The sequence below is a fragment of the Mobula birostris genome, chromosome 22, assembly GCF_030028105.1.
Source record: "Mobula birostris isolate sMobBir1 chromosome 22, sMobBir1.hap1, whole genome shotgun sequence".
In the NCBI taxonomy this organism is placed as follows: Eukaryota; Metazoa; Chordata; class Chondrichthyes; order Myliobatiformes; family Myliobatidae; genus Mobula; species Mobula birostris.
The window spans coordinates 59,546,777-59,573,707 of record NC_092391.1 but is presented as its reverse complement, the minus strand read 5'-3'; the positions used below and the strand labels follow the sequence as shown (position 1 = coordinate 59,573,707).

General features: G+C 43.5%; 1 protein-coding gene across 7 annotated transcripts in view; it reads left to right on the top strand.

The window, feature by feature from the left end:
• The window catches only part of tango2 (transport and golgi organization 2 homolog (Drosophila)), a 297,896-nt gene that overhangs the window by 189,453 nt on the left and 81,512 nt on the right, over positions 1-26,931 (top strand). For all 7 annotated transcript variants that reach the window (XM_072240861.1, XM_072240854.1, XM_072240855.1 and 4 more), the window contains one exon: positions 2,556-2,644. In XM_072240861.1, the coding sequence (XP_072096962.1) occupies positions 2,556-2,644 (89 nt within the window). The remainder of the gene's footprint in view (positions 1-2,555; positions 2,645-26,931) is intronic.

The window sequence follows — 26,931 nt, the reverse complement described above, 5'->3', positions numbered from 1 at the left end:
AACAGAATATGAGTTGTTGCTCCCCCAACCTAGAGTTGTCTCATCGTGGCTGTAGATGAACAGGAAGTAGAATTAAGATGGATGGCCGCTAGAAAATCCCATTTATTGTGGCAGCTGGAATGAAGGTGCTCAATGAGTTAGATTAGATTATGAGGACACTCAGTCCTCGTTTATTGTCATTTAGAAATGCATGCATTAGAGTTCAAGAGCTGAGAGGTAATGTTGCAGCTATATAGGACCCTGGTCAGACCCCACCTGGGGTACTGTGCTCAGTTCTGGTCACCTTGCTACAGGATGTGGAAACTATAGAAAGGGTGCAGAGGATGTTTACAAGGATGTTGCCTGGATTGGGGAGCATGCCCTATGATCTTAGGTTGAGTGAACTTGGCCTTTTCTCCTTGGAGTGACAGAGGTTAAGAGGTGACCTGATAGAGGTGTATAAGATGATGAGAGGCATTGATCGTGTGGATAGTCAGAAGCTTTTTCCCCAGAAATAGCTAACATGAGAGGGCACAGTTTTAAAGTGCTTGGAAGTAGGTACAGGGGAGATGTTGAGGGTAAGTTTTTTTACGCAGAGAGTGGTGAGTGCGTGGAATGGGCTGCCAGCAACGATGGTGGAGGTGGATACAATAGGGTCTTTTAAGAGACTCTTAGATAGGTAATGGAGCTTAGAAAAATAGGGGGCTATGGATAACCCTTGGTAATTTCAAAAGTAAGTACATGTTCGCACAGCATTGTTGCTGTATTGTGCCCTAGGTTTTCTAGGTTTCTGTGTTTCTAACTTAGTGGTCTATCAATCTATGTCAGGCCTCACCAATGTAGAGGTCACACTTGGGAGCACTGGATAACGTAGATGACCACGACATTCATACAGGTGATGTGTTGCATCACCTGGAAGGATTATTTTAGGTTCTGAATGGTAGTGATGGAGCAGATATAGCACTTGTCCAAGCTGGAGGAGCAACCCCTCCACTCAATCTATGCCTCTTATCACATTGTACACCTCTATCCAGTCACCACTTATCCTCCATTGCTCCAAAGAGAAAATCTCTCGCTTGCTTAATCTGTCCTCGTAAAACATGCTCTCTGATCCAGGCAGTTTCCTGGTAAATCTCCTCTGCACCACCTCTAAATCTTCCACGTCCTTCCTTTAATGTATGACCAGAACTGAACACGATATTTTAAATAACACGTGCAAAATGCTGGAGGAACTTAGCAGGTCAGACAGCATCTATCTGAATGAATAGATAGTCAACTTTTCTGGGTGAGACTCTTCTTCAGAACTGTGAAGGAAGGGAGAAGATGCCAGAACCTAAAAATGAGGGGAGGGGAAGGAGATGAGCTGGAGGGTGATAGATGAAGCCAGCTGGGTGGAAAATGGCAAGGGCTGGAGAGAAAGGAATCTGATAGGAGTGGAGAGTGGACCATGGGAGAAAGGAAACAAGGAGGGGACTCAGGAGGATGTAATAGGCAGATGAGAAGACGTAAAAGTTCAGAGTGGGGAATAGAGAAAAGGGGGAGAATTTGTTTATCGGAAGAAGAAATCGATATTCGTGCCATCAGGTTGTCGGGTGTAACCAGGGTTTTATAGAGATGCATTATTACCACGTAGCACTTGAACTCAATCCCCTGCCTAATGAAGGCCAACACACTATATGTCTTCTTCACTACCCTGTCAGTTTCTGCGGCAATTAATTTCACGTGTGAAATAGCCTTTCAAGTTCGTTCTGCTTGTACATCCTACAATGAAAAGCTCTTTCAGTATAAATATCTCTCTTCAGTATATTTCTATCTTTATACTTTGTGGATGTTTGTATTTTGGCAAACTTCCGTAGATGTGTTGTGGAGAGTGTATTGACTGGGTGCATAACTACCTAGCATGGAAACACCAATGCCTTTGAATGGAAAATCCTACAAAAGGTAGTGGATTCAGCCCTGTACATCACAGCTATAGCCCTCCCCACCATCGAACACGTCTTCGTGAAACACCCCCATAGGAAAGCAGCATCAATCATCAGAGATCCCCACTACCCAGGCCATGCTCTTTCCTCGCTGCTGGCATCAGGAAGAAGGTACAAGAGCCTCAGAACTCACACCACCAGGTTCAGGAACATTTACTAGCCCTCAACCATCAGGCTCGTGAACAGAAGGGAATAACAACACTCATTTGCCTATCCACTAAGATGTCCCCACAACAAATGATCTCACTTCGAGGAATCTATACCTCATGTTTTCGTTACCGATTGCTATTTATTTATATTTGCAGTTGCACAGCTTGTGGTCCTCTGCACTCTGGTTGATCTTTCATTGATCCTGTTATAGTTACTATTCTATAGATTTGTTGAGTATTCCTGCAGGAAAATTAATCTTAGGGTTGTATTATTTTAAAATTATTTTATTGAGGTACAGTGTGGAATTGGCCCTTTGAGCCGCGCCGCCCAGCAATCCCTCGATTTAACCCTAACCTAATCACAGGACAATTTACAATGACCAATTAAGCTACATCTTTGGACAGTGGGAGGGAAATTATTTTGAACTTTGAACTTTTTTTGCAGGTTAATCCTGGCAGCAAACAGAGATGAATTTTATTCTAGACCATCAAAACCAGCAGAGTTCTGGACAAACAACTGCAACATCTTAAGCGGTAAGGATCTCTCCTCACTACATCTGTAACCCTACAAATGGTTTAGGTGCAGCAAGCATAATCAATGTGTATTTTCTTTTGTTGTATCAGAATCAGAACCTGAACCAGGTTTAATATCACCAGCGTATGTTGTGAAATTTGTTAACTTAGCGGCAGCAGTACAATGCCATACATGGTAATAGAGAAAGAAAGTGAATTACAGTAAGTCTGTGCATGCATATTAAATAGTTAAGTTAAAATAAGTAGTGCAAAAATAGAAATAAATAAAAAAATTGTAGTGAGGTAGTGTTCATATGTTCAGTGTCCATTCAGAAATCAGATGGCTTAGGATAAGAAGCTGTTCCTGAATCGTTGAGTGTGTGCCTTCAGGCTCCTGTACCTCCTCCCTGATGGTAACAGTGAGAAGAGGAACGTCCTGGGTGATAGGGGGTCCTTAATGATGGATGCTGCCCTCCTGAGGCACCGCTCCTTGGATACTATGGAGGCTGGTGCCCATTTCACACACGTCTGCTCTCACCCCATCCTCCCCGCACCCTACCAGGGATAGGGTTCCTCTTGTCCTGAACTAACACCCCACCAGCCTTCGTGTCCAGCAGATTATTCTCCGGAACTTCTGCCATCTCCAATGGGATTCTACCACCAGCCACTTCTTTCCCTCCCCCCTCCCATCTTCTGCTTTCCACAGGGATCTCGCACTGCTGATCTGCCCCCGGCACTTATCCTTGCAAGTGGAGCAATTGCTATGCCTGCCCCTACACCTCCACCCTCACCATCATTCAGGTCCCCAAACAGTCCTTCCAGGTGAGGCGACACTTCACCTGTGAGTCTCTTGGGGTCATTTACTGTGTTTGGTGCTCCTGGTGAGACCCAATGTAAATTGAGAGACTGCTTCACTGAGCACCTATGCTCTGTCCGCCAGAAAAAGTGGGATCTCCCATTGGCCACCCATCATTTCCCATTCCAATTCCAATATGTCTATCCATGGCCTCCTCCACTGTCCTGATGAGGCCACACTTAGCTTGGAGGAACAACACCTTATATTCTGTCTGGGCAGCTTCCAACCTGTTGGCATGGACATCAATTTTTCAAACATCTGTAAATGTCCCTCCCTCACCCCCACCCCCCTTCACCATTCTCCATCCTCTTTTTTTTCCTCTCTCACCTTATCACCTTGCCCATCCGTCACCTCCCTCTGGTGTTCCTCCCCCCTTTTCTTTCTTCCATGGCCTTCTGTCCTCTTCTATCAACATCTCCGTTCTCCATCCCTGTATCTTCTTCACCAATCAACTTCCCAGCTCTTTACTTCATCCCTCCCCCTTCAGGTTTCACCTGCCACCTTTTCTCTCACCTCCCCCAACCTTTTAAATCTACTCCCCAGCTTTTTGTCTCCAGTCCTGCCAAAGTGTCTCAACCCAAAATGTCAACTGTACTCTTTTCCATAGATGCTGTCTGGCCTGCTGAGTTCCCTTAGTATTAACTATTGTGTGTGTTGCTTGGATTTCCAGCGTCTGCGGATTTTCTCTTGTTTAAGTCCTGACGTTTGTTGTTTTGTGGCAGCAGTACAGTTGTTGTTCCGTTGAGTGCCTTGCGGTGCTCGGACGGCAACCTTGCTGTTTCTGTAGCATTTTTGTCTGGTTTTTACGAAGCTGAGTGGCTAGCTCGACACTCAATCCAGCACAGATGGAAAGCGTGCAAGGGGCCGGCTGGATTCAAACCCAGGTCCACTCGCCTCGAAGTCTAGTGCAGAAGCCACTTACACCACTGGCCGGCTAGCAGTACAATGCAAGGCATAAAATACACTCTTAAGTTTCAGTAAGAAATATATACAGTAACTGTGCAAAAGTCTTAGATACACGTAAATAAATTGTGTAAAGCGAAGACGCTTTCAAAAATAATTAAATGAAAAGTTTCTAAACATCAAAATAATTTACTATAAACAGTAAAAAGCTAAATCAAATCAATATTTGGTGTGACCTCCCTTTGCTTCTAAAACTGCATTAATTCTCTTCGGTATACTATCATACAGTTTTATTAGAAAATCAGCTGGTAGGTTGTTCCAAGCATCTTGGAGAACTTGCCACAGTTCTTCTACAGGCTTTGGCTGTCTTGTTTGCTTCTGTCTCTCCAGGTAATCACAGACAGCCTCAGTGATGTTGAGATCAGGACTCTGTGGAGGCTAAACCAGCTGAAACCATATAAAAATATCTAGGATGCCTAATACTTTTACACAGTACTGGATATGTAAAAATAAGTAGTGCAAAAATGAGAGCAAAAAGAGTGAGGTAGTGTTCATGGCTCAGAAATCTGATTGTGGAGGGTAAAAGCTGTTCCTAAAACACTGACACCAAAAGAGATAGGAGCAGAACTGAGGCACCCCCGCCCCCCATTGAGTCTGTTCCATCATTTCATCTTGGCTGATCCATTTCCCTCTCAACCCCATTCTCCTGCCTTCTCACTGTAACATTTCATGCCCTGAGTAATCAAGAATCTATTAACCTCCTCCTTAAATACACCCATTAACCCTGCTCCCACAGATGCCTGTGGCAACAAATTCCACAGATTCACCACCCTCTGGCTAAAGAAATTCCTCCTCATCGCTGTTCTAAAAGGACATCTCTCTCTTCTGAGGCTGTGCCATCTGATCCTAAACTCACCCTCTATAGGAAACATCCTCTCCTCATCCATTCATATAGGTCTTTTGACATTCGATAGGTTTCATTAAGATCCCGTTCCCCCCCCCCCCCATTCTTCTAAAATACAGCAAGTACAGGCCCAAAGCCATCAAATGCTCCTCATATGAAAACTCTTTCATTCCCGGAATCATTCCTGTGAACCACCTCTGAACCCTCTCCAATATCAGCACATGCTCTCTTAGATAATGGGCCCAAAGTTGCTCACAATACTCCAGGAGAGGCCTCACTAGGCCTTAGAAAGTCATAGCATTACGTCCTTGCTTTTGTATGTTAATATTGTATTTGCTTTCCTCACCACCGACTCAACCTGGAAGTTAACCTTCAGGGAATCCAGCACGAGAACTCCCGAGTCTTTGCACTTTGTATTTTTCCATTTTTTGCCTGTTTAGAAAATAGTTTGCTCTTTTATTTCTTCTACCAAAGTGCATGACCATACACTTCCCAACACTGTATTCCATCTGCCACTTCTTTGCCCATTCTCCTAATTTGTCTTAAGTCCTTCTTCAACCTCCCTGCTTCTTCATTCCGCCCCTCCAACTGTCTTCATATCATCCGCAAACTTGGCCACAAAGCCATCGAATCTGTCATCGAAATCATTGACATACAACATAAAAAGGAGCGATCCCAACACTGACCCCAGCAGAACACCACTAATCAATGGCAGCCAATCGGAAAAGGCTCACTTTATTCCCAGTCTTTGTCTCCTGCCAGTCAGCCAATTCTCTATCTATGCTTGTATCTTTCCTGTAATACCATGGGCTCTTTTTTTATCTTGCTAAGCAGCCTCATGTGTGGCACCTTGTCAACAGCCTTCTGAAATCCAAGTAAACAACATCCACTGATTCTCCTTTGTTTATCCTGCTTGTAATTTCCTCAAATAATTCCACAGATTTGTCAGGCAAGATTTTTCTTAAAGGAAACCATGCTGACTTTGTTTTATAATGTGCCTCCAAGTCCCAGTGCCCTTGAACTGAAAATCTAACAGAAAAGTGTGGATATGGCTTAGTCCATCATGGGTAAAGCCCTCCCCACCATTGAGTACATCTGCACTGAGCATTATCGCAGGAGAGCAGCATCTTTCATTAGTGAACCCCACTACCCAGGTCATGGTCTCCTCTCACTGCTGACATCAGGAAGAAGGTCAGCCATCAGGCCTATTTGTTTGTTTGTTTATTTATTTATTTCGATTTTTATCGTTTCTCAGCTCAAGCTGGTAAAACTGAGGTACAGGCATAGCCAAAAACAGTCATTTCTCAATTGCCAGGAACTCTTAGACTATTCCAGTGATGCTTAGTATTGTGGCTTTCTGGAAATTTACATAAATATTGCTGTGTAGGCCTAATTGTTTAATACTATTGAATAGTGACTTTGGGATGATACCAGTTGTAGATATTACTATTGGGACAATGTATACGCTGTTCATGTTCCATGGTCTTTCAATTTCCTCTTTTAATTCAGCATATTTTTGGTGTTTTTCACTTATTGATTTCTGGATGTTATGTGTGTTTAGAATGGCTGTATCCATTAACTAAGTTGGTTTTGCTTGTTTATCCTGTAATACTATACCCAGACAGTTATTATGGATTGTCCTCTCTGTAATAATATAATTTAGTCATAATATAATTTGTGAGACTCTTGACTCTGAAACTGGATCAGGATTGTACTGAAAGTAAGGAATAGTTTCTTTTCTGAATTTGTATTTTCAAACAAGATTTTGGTGTATGATATTTGTTACTTTATTGTGCTGTGTAAGTAATCAAATTGAGTTCAACTGCTGTAGGATCCTGTAATGTGTTGGATTGTTTCCGGTTTCAGTTGGCATCTTCCGCATTTATCATTTGCATTTATTGGTCTTTTATTATCTATTTTTGATCTATTTTTTGTGTGTTAACCACCTGGAACTGTATTGCCACACCCTTGCCACATGGAAATCTTCTGCTTCTGGGAAGAGGTTTCCAACTTTGAGCCAGGCATTCAACATTTCCTTGTCAACACCTAGTCTGCTCAGATCATGGGGTTATCTTCCAAACAGGATCATCCTCTTCCATTGGTTAACTTTTTCTCATACAGTGATAATTTCTTCATTTTTCTGAGTTGTACTTCCATTTAAGTTTAGTGGTGTGTACTTCAAATCAGAATTGCATATGCTTGCCTGGAGTGCTAAATCCTGGTTTTGATGATGGAAGTATATCCTTAGAAGTTTTATCTAACTGTTCTGTAAATTTTTATGTCTTCTATTCCTCTTCCTCCTTCTGTCCTTGATGGTGTTAATCAAAGTGCATTTGAGTGTACAGAGTTGTTTCTAAAATTTGTCATTTCAGTTTGGGGACCGACAGATGTCATATCTTTCACTGACCACTCGATAATGCTCAACTATACTTAGCTTACACTTGGGTACACCAAAGTTTTATAGCTTCAAGATTGTATGTTTGCTAATTGCTGATAAGCATCGAATACGTATCCTTGACTTTTGGAGTAATCACTATTGGAGTGAGGGCACGTCATGCAAGTATGACAAATCCGTAGGTTCACCGGCAGCAGCAATTGTTTTGATTTGGCTACTATAGTGAACTGGGTTCAATTCTATCACTGTCTGTAAGGAGTTTGTATGTTCTCCCTGTGACCACATGTGTTCCAGTTTCCCCCAAGATTCCAAAAACGTATGAGTTCAATGGTTTACAGATTCCATTTAACATCAAATGCAACTGAAACTTTGAGAGTGTTACAGTCTGCAGCATCACTTATTTTGGCAGCAGTGTACACTGCTGTCTCAATGTTCCAGTCTCTCATGATGCTTCATTCAGTGACACTAGCGTAGAATTGGGTCGTCCGCATGGCGCACCCAAAGGCGCACATCTTCCAGGTCGCTCTTGGCGATAGTAAAAACACTTGGTGAACTCCAAGAGCAGGAACCCACCGCCGTGAAGAACCACAGTTTTTGAGTGCAGCTGTAGGTCAAGGACTCTGATAGGACCCCAGCCACCTTGAAAAGGAAAGAAGAGACATTAGAGAGAAGAATTTTAAACTGTTTCGCAGATGGGCGGAGAGAAGTTGCCCGCAGGCATCATATTTAGCTCTTCCCTCGTTGAGTTAGTAGGTTAATTCTTCCTGTAGCTAGAATTGGGCAGCGTGGGCTCATTGGGCCAAAAGGGCCTGTTACTTAAATCTAAATGTGTTTTATGTTGCAGGGAAGGTGGAGGGGTGGAGAGGTTGGGGTCTATGATTGGGAGGACACAATGAGGAACTTGAGTAATTTAACTTGTAGTGAGGATGGTTTACACTGTTTTCATCTCTCTTCATGACCTGACTCTTCTTATCTCTGTAAACTCCTTCAGCTCTGCAACCTTCTAAGATAACAACTTCTTGGGCCCTTAGCTTCCAGTGGAGCACAGGCCATTGATAACCTCCTGTCTCCATCATCCAAAGTTGATGGTAGGGTTGGAGTTCATCAATGTTTCTGCAATCCATTGTATCCACTGTACAGGTGATTGGCCCATACAGCTTCACAAGCCTCTCACAATGGAGACCTAGGGTTGGACATGGAGAGGGCTCCAAGTTAACTGTCCTGCTTCAATTCTAGCCCCCAATTGTCCCTGAATTTAATTCCTTAATCTTCGGTACTTATACTTTAAATTATATGCACCTTAAGTTCTGAGGTTTTGTCACTAAATCCCTGTTCTTCAGCCTCCCATCTCCTCATTTAAGCTCATCCTTTTAAAACAACCTCCTTGTCCTTGCATTTTGTCACCTATTCTCTTATCTCTTCAGGCAATCAAATTTTAATTGCAAATATTCTTGAGAAGCTCCTTGAAATATTTTGCTGTGTTCAATGGTGTCTAAATGCAATTTTTTTTGTTACTTTTGTTGGTGGAAGAACTTGAGACCTGGTGCTAGGCAAATAACCTCTTCCTTAATGTCAACAAGACAAAGGAGATGGATTTGCATGGTCTTCTGTCCGCTTCAATCATATTACCCCTTCGCCAACCCTTTATCTCTTTCACCTATCAACTTCCCAGTTCTTTACTTTACTCCCTCCCCCTCTTCCTGTTTCACCTATCACCTGCCACCTTCCTCCCCTCCCCCCACCTTCTTATTCTGACTTTTCCCCTTCCTTTCCAGTCCTGATGAAGGGTTTCAGTTCAAAACGTCGACTATTTTCTCTTTTCCATAGATACTGCCTGGCCTTCTGAGTTCCTCTAGCATTTCATATATGTTGCTTTGGATTTCCAGCATCTATAGATTTTCTCGTGATGATTATCACTTTCAGAAGAACTCGCACCACTCACCCCCTCTATATGTTGTGTTGTGGTGTATTAAGTTTTGTAAAAATATTGGATAAAAGTCTGAACAATTCGAAGTAACACTTTAGCTCTTTGTGAGTGCGCAGCATGTAAAGTGTCACGGTATCTATACAAGTTAAACACTGTAGGTTTGTTAAATGTTTGTCAATAGTGGTTGGATTATTTCTTGACCTCAAGGCACCAGTGGCATGAGCACAAAAGACCAAAGGATTTATCTGCCTCTGGGTGTCTCTCAGTGTTTGTGGATTGAACCCCTATTTATTGGGGTGCCTTTCGCTTGGTTCTTGGGACTTCACCTAGACCAAGGAATCGAGGTCGATCAGTGCCTAGGACAGACCCTGGGTGATTTCAGAGTCGGAATTCAGAGTTCCCCTAACAACGGTGGCCATGCTGTCTTCTCACTGCTGAAGGAGGTACAAAAGCCTTTGGTCCTACACCATCAGAGGGTCAAGAACAGTTATTACCATGGAACTATCAGGCTGCTGAACCAGTGTGCATAACTTCAGTCACCTCAGCACCAAACTGAATCCTTAATGTATGGTATGGACTCACTTCCAAGCACACTTATTTCTCAACTGCGAGGAACTTTCAGACTATTCTAGTGGTGTTTAGTATTGTGGCTTTCCGGAGATTTACGTTAATATTGCTGTGTTGGCCTAATTGTTTAATGCTACTGCGTAGTGACTTTGGGATGATACCAGTTGTAGATATTACTATTGGAACAACGTATAACCTGTTCATGTTCCATAGTCTTTCAATTTCCTCCTTTAATTTCTGGTGTTTTTCACTTATTGATTTCTGTACATTATGTGTGTTTGGAATGGCTGTATCTATCAACTAAATTGTTCTTGCTTGTTTACCCTGTATTATTATATCCAGATGGTTATTATGGATTGTCCTGTCTCTAATAACTGATCAGTTGTAATGTAATTTGTGGAACTTTGACTCTAAAACTGGATCAGGCTTGTCTTTGTAGTAAGGTATGGTTTCTTTTATGAGTTTGTATCTTAAGGCAAGATTTTGATGAATGATGTTGGCCACTTTATTATTATTATTTTATATTTACAAAATTTGTCTTACATATTGGTTGCTTGTCCGTCTTTATTTGTGTATAGTTTTTCACTGATTCTAGTGTAGCCCTTTGTATCTTGTGTGAGTGTCCGCAAGATAATAAACATCAGGCTTATATGTACATAGTGACTTATACGTACTTCGATAATAAATTTACTTTGAACTTTGAGCTTTGATCTACTCAGTCCAGAATTTCTGCCTCAGTCAGTAACATTGTTTCTATGTTGCCCAGAGCATTTTAGAAACAGAGAAGACAGGGTTGGATCGGGACTCCGATCTCTTCGATAGCACAGGGCTATTTAATTGTGAATAATGCCCATGTGTGTGTACAGCCTGGCAATATATGTATTACCAGGCTCAAAGACAGCACCTATCCCACTGCTATCCGATACCAAGGAAAGATGGAACCTTAACCTCACAATCAACCTTGTCATGGCTCTTGCACCTTATTGTCAACTTGCACTGCACTTTCACTATAACTGTAGTACTTTATTCTGAACTCTGTTATTGTTTTACCTTGTAAAAAAAGAAAAGAGGATGCTGTCCTAGTTGCATGCCATCTTGGACAATGTCTCCCATCCACTACATAATGTACCGGGTGGGCACAGGAGTACATTCAGCCAGAGACTCATTCCACCGAGATGCAGCACAGAGCGTTATAGGAAGTCATTCCTGCCTGTGGCCATCAAACTTTACAACTCCTCCCTTGGAGGGTCAGACACCTTGAGCCAATAGGCTGGTCCTGGACTTATTTCCTGGCATAATTTACATATTACTATTTAATTATTTATGGTTTTATTACTATTTAATTATTTATGGTGCAACTGTAATGAAAACCAATTTCCCTCGGGATCAATAAGGTATGATTATGACTACTACCTGAATGCAGTGAATGAACCCTATGTAAGACAAATTTTTCACTGTACCCTGGTAAATGTGATAATAGTAAACTAATTTACCAATTTAATTTACTCATTAAGACGATTGCACACAAATTCCTACAGAATAGCTACATGGGAAAGAAAATTAATTGGGTCCTTAAAAGGGCCAACAAAAAAAAACAGGAAACCTAACAACAAGGAGGAACCTGTCACTACTGCCTATCTTCCTTATATCTCCACGGTTTCTCGAAGGATTTCCAGGATCCAGATTAATGCCATTTGCAAACCTGTAAGGAAGTTCAAATCCCAGTTTATGCGGGTCAAAGATGACCTGGGACTCAAGTCGACTGGCATTTACATGACTCCCTGTGAATGTGGAGCAGCGCATGTCAGTAAAGTGGAAACCCGCATCAAGGAGCACAGAAAGTGTATCCATTTGGGTTACCCAGAGAAATCGGCAGTACCAGAACATTTTATACATAATAGCCACAGGATTGACGTCGACAGCACGAAACTGCTGTGCCATGCCAATTGCTTTTGGGACCGCCTGGTGTAGAAAGCCATTGAAATAAGACTTAGAGAGTAAGAATTTTAACAAAGATGAAGGCCTCGCTCTAAGTAAGATCTAGAATATGATTGTAAACAATATGAGACAACAAAAACCTGATTGGTTGAGGACTAACCAATGAGGAGGGCCGGACAACGTAAGTTGAGTATATATACCACCAGACTAAATGTGCCCAGACATCATCCCTGATGAAGATGACAGAGTTTGTTATTGAGATGTCGGTTAAAATTGACACCTGAACCCAGTTAGAAGCCCGAGAAGAGTTTATGCACATGAATAAACTAATTTACTGAATTAATTGAGCTATTGTGAAGACTGGGAGTTGTAACATCAGAATGAGCAGGCATCTCTTACATCAGCGCAGGTGCACCACAGGACTGTGTGCCTCTACTCGTTTCACACCTATGGCTGTGTGGCTAAGCACAGCTCCAATGCCATGTTCAAGTTTACTGATGACTCCATTGTTGTTGGCTGAATTAAAGGTGGTGATGAATCAGTATACAGGAGAGAGATTGCAAATCTGGCTGAGTGGTGCCATAACAACAACCTCTCACTAAATGTCAGCAAGACCAAGGAGCTGGTTATAGACTTCAGGAAAAGGAAACCAGAGCTTATCAGAGGATCAGAGGTGGAGAGGGTCAGCAACTTTAAATTCCTAGGTGTTATTATTTCAGAGGACCAGTTTTGATCCACCATGTAAGTGCAACAAGAAGAAAACACAGCAGCAAGGTGTTTGTGGAGGTTCGGCATAAAACCTAAAACGTTTACAAACTTCTAATAATGTGTAGTGGAGAGTAAATTGGCTGCATCACAGCCTGGAATGGAAACACTAATGCCCTTGAATGGAAAATCCTGCAAAAAGTTATGAACCATCACTGGGTTCCGGCAAACTTGCAACAGAGGAGCGGAAGGCAGTGTGGACATGGCCAATGAACTTAACCTGTTCTTTAACAGATTTGTCATTGTGGCCCCTGCCCATCCCCCACATGAGCCATCTGTTGTCGGCCCCCAACCAACACATATTCCACTCTCCCCCTCCTACCCCTCCTCACAGTCCCCCACCCTGCTCTCATGACTATACCCTTTCCCCACATGAAACCACCACGGTGGGCTTCACAGCTGAACAGGTGAGAAGACAGCTGAAATGTCTCAACCCAGGCAAGGTTGCAGGACCGGATGGTGTCGGTACCAGGGTGCTCAAAACCTGTGCCCCTCAGCTATGTGGAGTACTTTGCCATGTATTCAACCTGAGCCTGAGGCTCCAGAGGGTTCCTGTATTGTGGAAGACGTCCTGCCTCGTCCCTATGCCGAAGACGCCACACCCCAGCGGCCTCAATGACTATAGACCGGTGGCATTGACCTCCCACCTCATGAAGACCCTGGAGGGACTTGTTCTGGAGCTGCTCCGGCCTATGGTCAGGCCACACTTATATCCCCTCCAGTTCGCCTACCAGCCCCGACTAGGAGTTGAGGATGCCATCGTCTACCTGCTGAACCGTGTCTACACCCACTTGGACAAGCCAGCGAGCACTGTGAGGGTCATGTTTTTTGACTTCTCCAGTGCGTTCAACACCATCCGCCCTGCTCTGCTGGGGGAGAAGCTGACAGCGATGCAGGTGGATGCTTCCCTGGTATCATGGATTCGTGATTACCTGACTGGCAGACCACAGTACGTGTGCTTGCAACACTGTGTGTCCGACAGAGTGATCAGCAGCACTGAGGACATGGTGGAGGATTACAAATATCTGGGGATACAAATTGACAATAAACTGGACTGGTCAAAGAACACTGAGGCTGTCTACAAGAAGGGTCAGAGCCGTCTCTATTTCCTGAGGAGAGTGAGGTCCTTTAATATCTGCCGGACGATGCTGAGGATGTTCTACGAGTCTGTAGTGGCCAGTGCTATCATGTTTGCTGTTGTGTGCTGGGGCAGCAGGCTGAGGGTAACAGACACCAACAGAATCAACAAACTCATCCGTAAGGCCAGTGATATTGTAGGGATGGAACTGGACTCTCTCACGGTGTTGTCTGAAAAGAGGATGCTGTCCAAGTTGCATGCCATCTTGGTCAATGTCTCCCATCCACTACATAATGTACTGGGTGGGCACAGGAGTACATTCAGCCAGAGACTCATTCCACCGAGATGCAACACAGAGCGTCATAGGAAGTCATTCCTGCCTGTGGCCATCAAACTTTACAATTCCTCCCTTGGAGGGTCAGACACCCTGAGCCAATAGGCTGGTCCTGGACTTATTTCCTGGCATAATTTACATATTACTATTTAACTATTATGGTTCTATTACTATTTATTATTTATGGTGCAACTGTAATGAAAACCAATTTCCCCCCAGGATTAATAAAGTATGACTATGACTATATGGCCCAGTCCACATAGGTAAAACCCTCCCAACCATTGAGCCTATCCGCATGAAACACTGTCACAGGAAAACAGCATCCATTATTAGGGACCCCAACCATCCAGAACATGCTCTCCTCTCGTTGCTGTCAGGAAGAAGGTACAGGAGCCTCAGGACTCACACCTCCAGGCTCAGGAGCATTCACTACACCTCAACCATCAAGCTTTTGAACCAAAGGGGATAACTTCACTCAACTTCATTTGTCCCATCATTGAAATGTTCTCACTACCAATGGACTCACTTTCAAGGACTCTTCATCTCATGTTCTCGATATCTATCTATGTATCTATTTATTTATTTATTTGTATTTCTTTATGTACTTGCACAGTTTGTTGTCTTCTGCACTCCAGTTGAACACCTTAGTTGGGTGATATTTCATTGATTCTGTTATAGTTATTATTCTATAGATTTTTTTGAGTATGCCTGCAAGAAAATGAATCTCCGGTTTGTATATGGTGAAGATATGTACTTTGATAATAAAGTTTACTTTTAACTTTGAATTTTTGAGAAAGCAAGGGGCAGATTAAAGAGTAGCTTTATTTGTCACATTTGCATCGAGATATACAGTGAAATACGTTATATGCATCAAATCAGTTAGGATTGCTAGGGACAAGTGTCACTGCGCTTCTAGTAACAGCATAGTATTTCTATAACTCATTAACTCTAACTAATGGAATGTGGAAGGAAACCGGTGCACCTGGAGGATACCCATGGCCTCATGGGAGAACATACAAACTCCTTTCAGATAGCAATGGGAATTGAACCCTAAATTTACAGTATTGCGCTAACCATGCTGTAGGTTGGAGCTGGTGTGGAAAGCGCATGACTGCTAGATATTGTTGGTATGTTAATATAATACCCATGAAGTGGGTGGGTAAAGATTCTTTTGTAGTGGTGTTTGGTTCATTATTGCCACGTATACTGAGATACAGTGAGAAGCTTTTCTTCTTACTATCCAGACAAATAATTCCATTCATAAGTTTATTGAAGCATTTTTTATACAACACAGAACAGTACACCCCAGGAACAGGCCCTTTGACCCACAATGTTGTGCAAAACCAGCCAAAAAGCAAATCAAAAACTCCCAAACACTAATCCCTCCTTCCTACACAATGTCCATACCCCTCCATCTTCCTCACATCCATGTGCCTATCTAAATATCTTTTAAAAGCCTCTAATGTATTTGCCTCTACCATCACATCAGGCAGCACATTCCAGGCATCCACCACTCTCTGAGTAAAACACTTACATAGAAACATAGAAAACCTACAGCACAATATAGGCCTTTCAACCCACAAAGCTGTGCCGAACATGTCCTTACCTTAGAACTACCTAGGCTTACCCATAGTCCTCTATTTTTCTAAGCTCCATGTACCTGTCCAAGAGTCTCTGAAAAGACCCTATAGTTTCCACCTCCACCACCATCACTGGCAGCCCATTCCACACACTCAACACTCTCTGAGTAAAAAACTTACCCCTGACATCTCCTCTGTACCTACTTACAAGCAACTTAAAAATATACCCTCTTGTGTTACCCTTCACATCCCCTTTGAAACTACCACCTCTCACCTGCAATGCATGCCCTCTGGTATTATACATTTCAACCCTGGGAAACAGGTACTCCCTGTCCATTCTATGTATGCCTTTCATAATCTAACAAACCTCGATCAGATCTCCCCTCACCCTCTGATGCTCCAAGTTTATCCAGCCTCTTGTGATAGCACATGCCCTCTATACCAGCCAGCATTCTGGTAAACCTCTTCTGCACTGTCTCCAAAACCTCAACATCCTTCCTACTGTGGGTGGCCAGAATTGTATACAATACTCCAGGTGAGGCCTAGGCAGAGTTTTATTACAAAGAGATTTTGTGTTACAGAGAAAATGCAGACAAATAAAACCAATAAAGTGCAAGGGCCACATCAAGATTGTGTTGTGGTGTATTAATTTTTTTAAATATTAGTTGAAAGTCTGAACAATTCCAAGTGACACTTTAGCTCTTTGTGAGCGTGCAGCATGTAGGGTGTCTGTATAAGTTAAACACTGTAGGTGTGTTAAATGTTTCCTAGTAGCAGCTGGACTCTTTCTTAGCCTCTGGCACTAGTGGCATGAGAACAAAAGACCAAAGAATTTATCTGTCTGCATATCTCTTAATGCTTGTGGGTTGAGCCCTGTTTATTGAGGCATGTTTCGCTCAGTTCTTGGGACTTCATCTAGACCAGGGATTGTGATTGATAGGTGCCTAGCACAGACCCGGGGTGATTTCCTGAGTTGGAATTCGGAGTTCCTCCAACAACAGTAACAATCAAGTGGCAGCTGAGAATCGTGAGCCCTGAATTCTTTGTGGAAATCTTTGTAGCTTACTACATAGTATTTAATGTGGTTTATTTGTGCTTTCTGTTTTATGATAGTAAGTTATGCTCAAGTTACAGTGCTTTGCTGTGCTTGTTCACTTTATTACCATCTCCAGGACACTCTAAAAGTGATTTTGGTCTTTTGGGTCTGATCAGTTCAGCCATTACAAAGATAGACTGAGAGACGAAGAGTTCATCCATATCACACAAGAGACCCTTACAGGAGTCTCTGCCTCTCAGGTAAGGAACAGGATAGATAAAAACTGAATCCATTTTCCCCTCTGTTGCAACAGTTGAGGTCATCTGACACTTGTCTACCTGCCTCATTACCACAGATGATAAATTGCAAGATAACAAAATATGCATGCACCATACATGTTCACTGACTTTCCTAACATAAAGAGTAACCTCTCCAGTGAACTGTCTGCTGCTTGCAATTAATTTTTCACTCTGATATATAATAACATTTGTATCATTTGTATTTTGAGGTACTGGTAGGGGGCATCCCACTTACAATGCTGGGAAGTTTTTCTTCTGTACAGGTTCTGAAAGCAAATATTTAAATTTAGACCCGATTCTTCATCTTTTGGAAGGAGACTTACTTTGAGAAGATCACAATTCAGCTTTTACTTACTAGTGGCAGAAGTAATCTCCCCTGACCAGAATGGCAATCCTAATGGATGAGGCTCTTTCCATCTCTGTCACAGAAGCTGAGGATTGAACAAGTGAGAGAGTTGGCCATCATTCAAGGAAGGTGTAGCTCATCAATTACTGCAACCCTTATCCAGGAAGAGCAGGGCATCAGGGCAAGCCACATCAGGGCAAGCCACATCAGGGCAAGCCACAGCAGGGCAAGCCACATCACGGCAAGCCACATCACGGCAAGCCACATCAGGGCATCAGGGCAAGCCACAGCAGGGCAAGCCACATCACGGCAAGCCACAGCAGGGCAAGCCACATCAGGGCAAGCCACAGCAGGGCAAGCCACATCAGGGCATCAGGGCAAGCCGCAGCAGGGCAAGCCGCAGCAGGGCAAGCCGCATCAGGGCAAGCCGCATCAGGGCAAGCCGCAGCAGGTCAAGCCACTGGCAAGCCGCATCAGGGCAAGCCGCAGCAGGGCAAGCCGCATCAGGGCAAGCCGCAGCAGGGCAAGCCACTGGCAAGCCGCATCAGGGCAAGCCGCAGCAGGGCAAGCCGCACCAGGGCAAGCCGCAGCAGGGCAAGCCACTGGCAAGCCGCAGCAGGGCAAGCCGCAGCAGGGCAAGCCGCATCAGGGCAAGCCGCAGCAGGGCAAGCCGCATCAGGGCAAGCCACAGTGCTGTGGTGCTGTTACAGTGCCAGTGACCCGTGTTCAATTCTGCCACTGTCATAAGCAGCTTCTACATTCTCCATGCATCTACATGAAATGTTATTGTAGAAAGCAGTGTCCATTATCCCCACCACCCAGGCCATGCTCTCTTCTAACTGCTACCATGAGGTAAATGGTACAAGAGCCTCGGGACTCACACCACCAGCTTCAAGAACAGTTACTGCCCCTCAACCATCAGGCTCTTAAATACAAGGGGATTTATCTTTCGTTGATCCTGTTATAGAAACAAAGAAACATAGAAAATAGGTGCAGGAGTTGGCCATTCGGCCCTTCGAGCCTGCACCTCCATTCAGTATGATCATGGCTGATCATCCAACTCAGAACCCTGTACCTGCCTTCTCTCCATACCCGCTGGTCCCTTTAGCCACAAGGGCCATATCTAACTCCCTCTTAAATATAGCCAATGAACTGGCCTCAAATATTTCCTGTGGCAGAGAATTCCACAGATTCACCACTCTCTGTGTGAAGAAATTTTTCCTCATCTTGGTCCTAAAAGGCTTTCCCTTTCTCCTCAAACTGTGACCCCTCGTTCTGGACTTCCCCAACATCGGGAACAATCTTCCTGCATCTAGCCTGTCCAATCCCTTTAGAATTTTATACGTTTCAATAAGATCCCCCCTCAATCTTCTAAATTCCAGCGAGTATAAGCCTAGTCGATCCAGTCTTTCATCATATGAAAGTCCTGCCATCCCAGGAATCAATCTGGTGAACCTTCTTTGTACTCCCTCTATGGCAAGAATGTCTTTCCTCAGATTAGGGGACCAAAACTGCATACAATACTCCAGGTGTGGTCTCACCAAGGTCTTGTACAACTGCAGTAGTACCTCCCTGCTCCTGTACTCGAATCCTCTTGCTATGAATGCTAGCATACCATTCGCCTTTTTCACCACCTGCTGTACCTGCATGTCCACTTTCAATGACTGGTGTACAATGACACCCAGGTCTCGTTGCACCTCCCCTTTTCCTAATCGGCCACCATTCAGATAATAATCTGTTTTCCTGTTTTTGCCACCAAAGTGGATAACCTCACATTTATCCACATTAAATTGCATCTGCCGTGAATTTGCCCACTCACCTAACCTATCCAAGTCACCCTGCATCCTCTTCACAGCTAACACTGCTGCCCAGCTTCGTATCATCCGCAAACTTGGAGGTGCTGTATTTAATTCCCTCGTCTAAGTCATTAATATATATTGTAAACAACTGGCGTCCCAGCACTGAGCCTTGCAGTACCCCACTAGTCACTGCCTGTCATTCTGAAAAGGTCCCCTTTATTCCCACTCTTTGCCTCCTGTCTGCCAACCAATTCTCTATCCACATCAATACCTTACCCCGAATACCGTGTGCTTTAAGTTTGCACACTAATCTCCTGTGTGGGACCTTGTCAAAAGCCTTTTGAAAATCCAAATATACTACATCCACTGGTTCTCCCCTATCCACTCCACTAGTTACATCCTCAAAAAATTCTATGAGATTTGTCAGACATTTCCTTTCACAAATCCAGTTACTATTATAGTTATTATTATATTATTATTATTATTATTACTATTATAGTTACTATTCTATAGATTTGCTGAGTATGCCCACAGGAAATTGAATCTCAGGGTTGCATATGCTAACATATATGTAATAAATTTACTTTGAACTTTGATTACGTGGGTTTCCTCTGAGTGCTCCAGTTTCCTTCCACATTCCAAAGACGTATTGGTTAGTAGGTTAATTAGTCATGTGGGTGTAATTGGGTGGCACAGAATCGTCTGGGCCAGAAGGGCCTATCACTGTGCTGGATCTCCAATTAAATAAAATATCAGCAGCGTACTTTAAGCTTTTCTCTTTAGAAGTCTGTTTCACCAAGGAAGCGTAAGGAAGAACAATCACCACTTACTTGCTTCTTTTTAAAGATTAGCTTCATTTGTCATATGTACATTGAAACATACAGTGAAATACTTCTTATCCATCAACGACCAACACTGTCTGAATATGCGCTTGGGGCAGCTTGCAAGTATTACTATGCTTCTGCCGCCAAAGTCATATGCCCATAAGTTACTAGCCTTTCTAATCCGTAAATTTTCGGAATGTGGGAGGAAACCGGAGCAGCTGGAAGAAACCCATGTAGTCACGGGGAGAGCATAGAAGCTTCTTACAGGGAGTGACATGAACTGAACCCCGATTGCTGATCACTTGCTCTTTAAAATGTTACACTAAGCTGTAGTACTGTGCACATACACTGTATATAGTGAGGGTATCTAAGACACAGTATGCACAGTATTGTATTTGTCAACATGGAGCAGAGTATAACTTTGTAAATCTGGTGAGAGCAAAGAATGTTGGGAATGGTGAGGGTGGAATGCCGCAGGAGGGGTGTGGTACAGGTGGCAGAGAAGGAGTGACAGAGACAGCTGGGGGAGGGATGAGAGAGTGGTGTGGGGGCAGACATACCCAGCCCTGAGACACCAGCATTCAATGCAATCATTCCTCAGAAACTGATTGGAAAGCTGAGCCTACTGGGCCTGAACACCTCCCTCTGTAACTGGATCCTGGACTTCCTGACTGGGAGACCTCAGTCAGTCCAGATTGGAAGCAGCATTTCCAACACCATCACACTGAGCACGGGGTCCCCCCAGGGCTGTGTGCTCAGTCCACTGCTGTTCACTCTGCTGACCCATGACTATGCTGCAACCCATAGCTTGAATCACATCATCAAGTTCACTGATGACACGACCGTGGTGGGTCTCATCAGCAAGAATGGTGAGTCAGCATACAGAGAGGAGGTGAGCTGCTAACGGACTGGTGCAGAGCCAACAACCTGTCTCTGAACGTAAACAAATCAAAAGAGATGGTTGTTGACTTCAGGAGGACACGGAGTGACCACTGTCCGCTGAACATCGACGACTCCTCCGTAGAGATGGTTAAGAGCACCAAATATCTTGGTGTTCACCTGGCAGAGAATCTCACCTGGTCCCTCAACACCAGCTCCGTAGCAAAGAAAGCCTAGCAGCGTCTCTACTTTCTGTGAAGGCTGAAAAACGGCCATCTCCCACCCCCCATCCTCACCACATTCTACAGAAGATGTATTGAGAGCATCCTGAACAGCTGCATCATGGCCTGGTTCGGAAATTGCACCATGTCAGATCGCAAGACCCTGCAGCGGATAGTGAGGTCAGCTGAGAAGATCATCAGGATCTCTCTTCCCACCATCACAGACATTTACACCACACGCTGCATCCGTAAGCAAACAGCATTATGAAGGACCCCAAACACTCCTCATATAAACTCTTCTCCCTCCTGCCATCTGGCAAAAGGCACTGAAGCATTCAGGGTCTCACAACCAGACTATGTAACAGTTTCTTCCCCCAAGCCATCAGACTCCTCAATACCCAGAGCCTGGCTTGACACCAACCTACTATACCTACTACTGTGCCTATTGTCTTGTTTATTATTTATTGTAGTGCCTGCACTGTTTTGTGCACTTTATGCAGTCCTGGGTAGGTCTGTAGTCTAGTGTAGTTTTGGGTTTTTTCTTACGTAGTTCAGTGTAGTTTTTGTATTGTTTCGTGCAGCACCATGGTCCTGGAAAACGTTGTCCCGTTTTTACTGTGTACAGTACCAGCAGTTATGGTTGAAATGACAATAAAAGTGACTTGACTTGACCAGGCAAGGTCACTTAATTCCAAACAATTGGTTTGTTGATCATTATAGAATCTCTCGCTGGTGCTTCCTGCTCCCTGCTCTCTCCCTTCCCCTTTTCACAACCATGATTCCCCTCTCCCTTTCCTCTTCCCACTCTCAGTCTGCCATAGAGACCCATATCAGAATTAGGTTTATCATCAGAACTCCTCCTCTGCCACCTGTCCCACATCCTTTCTGTGCTGCTTCATCCTCATCATTCCCAACAACATCCTTTGCTGCTACCATATTTACAAATTCACTCTCCACTTCCCGTTGACAAGTACGGTACTGTGTAAATGTCTGAGGCACCCCAGCTATATATATATAAAAAGTTTTCACCCCCCCCGTAGAGATTTGTTTTCACTTTGACACGAAAGAGTCTTTTTGTGTTCATCAGTGTCAAAAAAAGACAAATTAAATCCATAAGACCATAAGGCAAAGGAGCAGAAGTCGGCCATTCAGCCTATCGGGTCTGCTCCGTCATTTTATCATGAGCTGATCCATTCTCCTGTTTGGTCCCACTCCCCCGCCTTCTCACCATAACCTTTGATGCCCTGGCTACTCAGATACCTATCAATCTCTGCCTTAAATACACCCAATGACTTGGTCTCCACTGCCACCCGTGGCAACAAATTCCATAGATTCTCCACCCTATGGCTAAAAAAATTTCTTCGCATTTCTGGTCTGAATGGGCTCCCTTCAATCCTTAAGTCATGCCCTCTCGTACTAGACTCCCCCATCATGGGAAACAACCTTGCCACATCCACTGTGTCCATCCCTTTCAACATTCGAAATGTTTCTATGAGGTCTCCCCTCATTCTTCTAAACTCCAAGGAATACAGTCCAAGAGTGGACAAACGTTCCTCATATGTTAACCCTCTCATTCCCGGAATCATTCTAGTGAATCTTCTGTGTACGCTCTCCAACGTCAGCACATCCTTTCTTAACTAAGGAGACCAAAACTACCCACAGTACTCCAAGTGAGGTCTCACCAGCGTCTTATAGAGCCTCAACATCACATCCCTGCTCCTATACTCTATTTCTTTAGAAATGAATGCCAACATTGCATTCACCTTCTTCACCACCGATTCAACCTGGAGGTTAACCTTAAGGGTATCCTGTACAAGGACTCCCAAGTCTCGTTGCATCTCAGAACTTTGAATTCTTTCCCCATTTAAATAATAGCCTGCCTGTTTATTTCTTTTGCCAAAGTGCATAACCGTACACTTTCCAACATTGTATTTCATTTGCCACTTCTTTGCCCATTCTTCCAATCTATCCAAGTCTCCCTGCAGACTCTCCGTTTCCTCAGCACTACTGGCCCCTCCACCTACCTTCGTATCGTCAGCAAACTTAGCCACAAAGCCACCTATTCCATAATCTAAATCGTAGATGTACAACGTAAAAAGAAGTGGCCCCAACACGGACCCCTGTGGAACACCACTGGTAACCGGCAGCCAACCAGAATAGGATCCCTTTATTCCCACTCCCTGTTTCCTGCCAATCAGCCAATGCTCTATCCACGTATGTAACTTTCCCGTAATTCCATGGGCTCTTATCTTGTTAAGTAGCCTCATGTGTGGCACCTTGTCAAAGGCCTTCTGAAAATCCAAATATACAACATCCACTGCATCTCCCTTGTCTAGCTTACTTGTAATTTCCTCAAAAGATGATAATAGGTTTGTCAGGCAGGATTTTCCTTTAAGGAATCCATGCTGAGTTCTGCCTATCTTGTCATATGCCTCCAGGTACTCTGTAACCTCATCCTTGACAATCAACTCCAACAACTTCCCAACCACCGATGTCAAGCTAACAGGTCTATAATTTCCTTTTTGCTTCCTTGCTCCTTCTTAAATAGCGGAGTGACATTTGCAATCTTCCAGTCCTCCGGAACCATGCCAGAATCTATCGACTTTTGAAAGATCATCGCTAATGCCTCCGCAATCTCCACAGCTACTTCCTTCAGAACACGAGGGTGCATTCCATCTGGTCCGGGATATTTATCTACCTTTAGACTATTCAGCTTCCTGAGTACTTTCTCTGTCGTAATTGTGACTGCGCACACTTCTCTTCCCTGCCACCCTTGAGTATCCGGTATACTGCTGATGTCTTCCTCAGTGAAGACTGATGCAAAATACTTGTTCAGTTCCTCCACCATCTCCTTATCTCCCATTACAGTTTCTCCAGCATCATTTTCTATCAGTCCCGTATCTACTCTCACCTGTCTTTTACTCTTTATATACTTGAAAAAGCTTTTAGTATCCTCTTTGATATTATCTGCTAGTTTCCTTTCATAGTTAATCTTTTCCCTCTTAATGACCTTCTTCGTTTCCTTTTGTAAGCTTTTAAAAACTTCCCAATCCTCCGTCTTCCCACTAATTTTTGCTTCCTTGTATGCCCTCTCCTTTGCTTTAACATTGGCTTTGACTTCTCTTGTCAACCATGGTTGCATCCTTTTCCCTTTCGAAAATTTTTTCTTTTTTGAAATATACCTGGCTTGCTCCTTCCTCACTTCACATAATCTCCAGTCACTGCTGCTCTGCTGTCCTTCCCGCCAGTGTCCCTTTCCAGTCAACTTTGGCCAGTTCCTCTTTCATGCCACTGTAATTTCCTTCACTCCACTGAAATATCGACACATCGGATTTAGGCTTCTCTTTTTCAAATTTCACAGTGGACTCAATCATGTTATGATCATTGCCTCCTAAGGGTTCCTTCACCTCAATCTCTCTAATCACCTCCAGTTCATTACACAATACCCAATCCAGTACAGCCGATGCCCTAGTTGGCTCATCTACAAGCTGTTCTAAAAAGCCATCTCGCAGATATTCTACAAATTCTCTCTCTTGAGATCCAGTGCCGACCTGATTTTCCCAATCCATTCACATGTTAAAATCCCCCACAATTATCATAACACTGCCCTTCTGACAAGCCTTTTCTATTTCCAGTTGTAATTTCTAGTCCACATCCCTGCAGCTGTTTGGAGGCCTATAAATAACTGTTATCAGGGTCCTTTTACCCCTGCAATTTCTTAGCTCAACCCATAAAGATTCTGCACCTTCCGATCCTATATCACCTCTTTCTAATGATTTAATATCATTTCTTACCAATAAAGCCACGCCTCCCCCTCTGCCTACCTTCCTATCCTTCCGATACACTGTGTATCCTTGGACGTTCAGCTCCCAGAGACATGCATCCTTTAGCCACGTCTCAGTGATGGCCACAATATCATACCTACCAACCTGTACGACAAGATCATTCACCTTATTCCTTATGCTGCGTGCATTTAAATCCACAATGATTCAATGGTGTAAAACAATTAAGCACTAAAACTTCCAAGGGGAGTGAATACTTTTTATAAGCACTGTAAATAAGTCATGCAAAAAGAGAGTGAAAATGGAAAACAGTGAGGTAGTGTACCTGGGTGGTGGGATTCCTGAGGCAGCAGTGAGACGACTGCATGGCCTGGGAGATGGGGGTTCTTGATGACACATGCTGCTTTTCTGTGACAACACTCTGTATCGATGTGCTTAGTGGTGCAAAAGACTTTATCTTTGATGGACTAGGCATTTTCCACTACCTTTTGTAGGCTTTTCCGTACAAGGACATTGATATTTCCATCCCAGGTTGTGATGCAACTACTCTCCACCGCATATCTTTTAAGTTTGTCAAAGTTTTAGATGACATGCTGAATCTTTGCAAACCTCTAAGGAAGTTTTCTACCATGCTTTCTTTGTAATGGAACTTAAACACAAAAATAATCTGCAGATGCTGGGATCAAGCAACACTCACAACACGCTGGAGGAACTCAGCAGGTCGGGCAGCATCCGTGGAAATGATGAGTCGACATTTCCACGGATGCTGCCCGACCTGCTGAGTTCCTCCAGCGTGTTGTGAGTGTTGCTTGTAATGGAACTTACATGCTAGACCCTGGACAGATCCTCTGAAATAATAACAGCAAGGAATTTAAAATTGCTGACCCTCTCCCCCTTTGATCTCCCGATAAGGACTGACTCATGGACCTCCGAGTTTCTCCTTCTGAAGTCAATAATGATCTCCTTGGTCTTGCTGACATTGAGTGAGAGGTTGTTGTTGAGGCACCACCTCACCAGATATTCAACCTCCTTCCTATATGCTGATTTGTCACCACCTCTGATTCACCAACAACAGGAGTGTCATTAGCAAACTTAAACATGGCATTGGAGCTGTGCTTAGCCACACAGTCACAAGTTTAAAGCAAGATTTTTTTGCACTACCTTACTTCCCATTTTTCTATTTTATATTTATGATTTATAATTTAAAGTTTTAATATTTACTAATTTTAACTATTTTTAATATCTTTAATATTTAATATTTGTAATCCAGGGAGTGTGAAGCGCAGAATCAAATATCACTGTGATGATTGTACGTTCTAGTACCAATTGTTTGGCGACAATAAAGTATAGAAGAATGGGCTAAGCATACAGCCTTGTGGTGCACCTGTGCTGATGGAAGTTGTGGAGGTGGTGAGAAGGATAAGATTTAAAGGGGACCTGAGAGGGATGCTTTTTACACAAATGGTGTGATGTTTTGCACCTGTGATGCTGATGTTGAAGCTTTTTGTAACGTATGGATCTATTTCTTTTAGAGCAGTGACTTCTCTTACTTACCTATGCACATTAATCTGTTGTCGACTCGTATATTGATCTGCTCGCTCTCACTGCAATGTGAATACAGCAGTTAAAGCCATCTGTCGAGTGTGTACCTTTATTTATTTGATATGTAGTTGTACAGACACAACAAAATGATGACCAGTACAAACCTGAATGTCCAAGAATATCACCAACAGCACTGACAGTTACAGGATGATTGTGGGACGAGACAGTGAGAGGAAAGAGTTAAATGTGCAGAGTAGGCCATCATGGACACTAACAAAGGGACGCATGAGGAACTGCATAGTACATAGTGAAAGGCGCACATCTAGCAAAGTT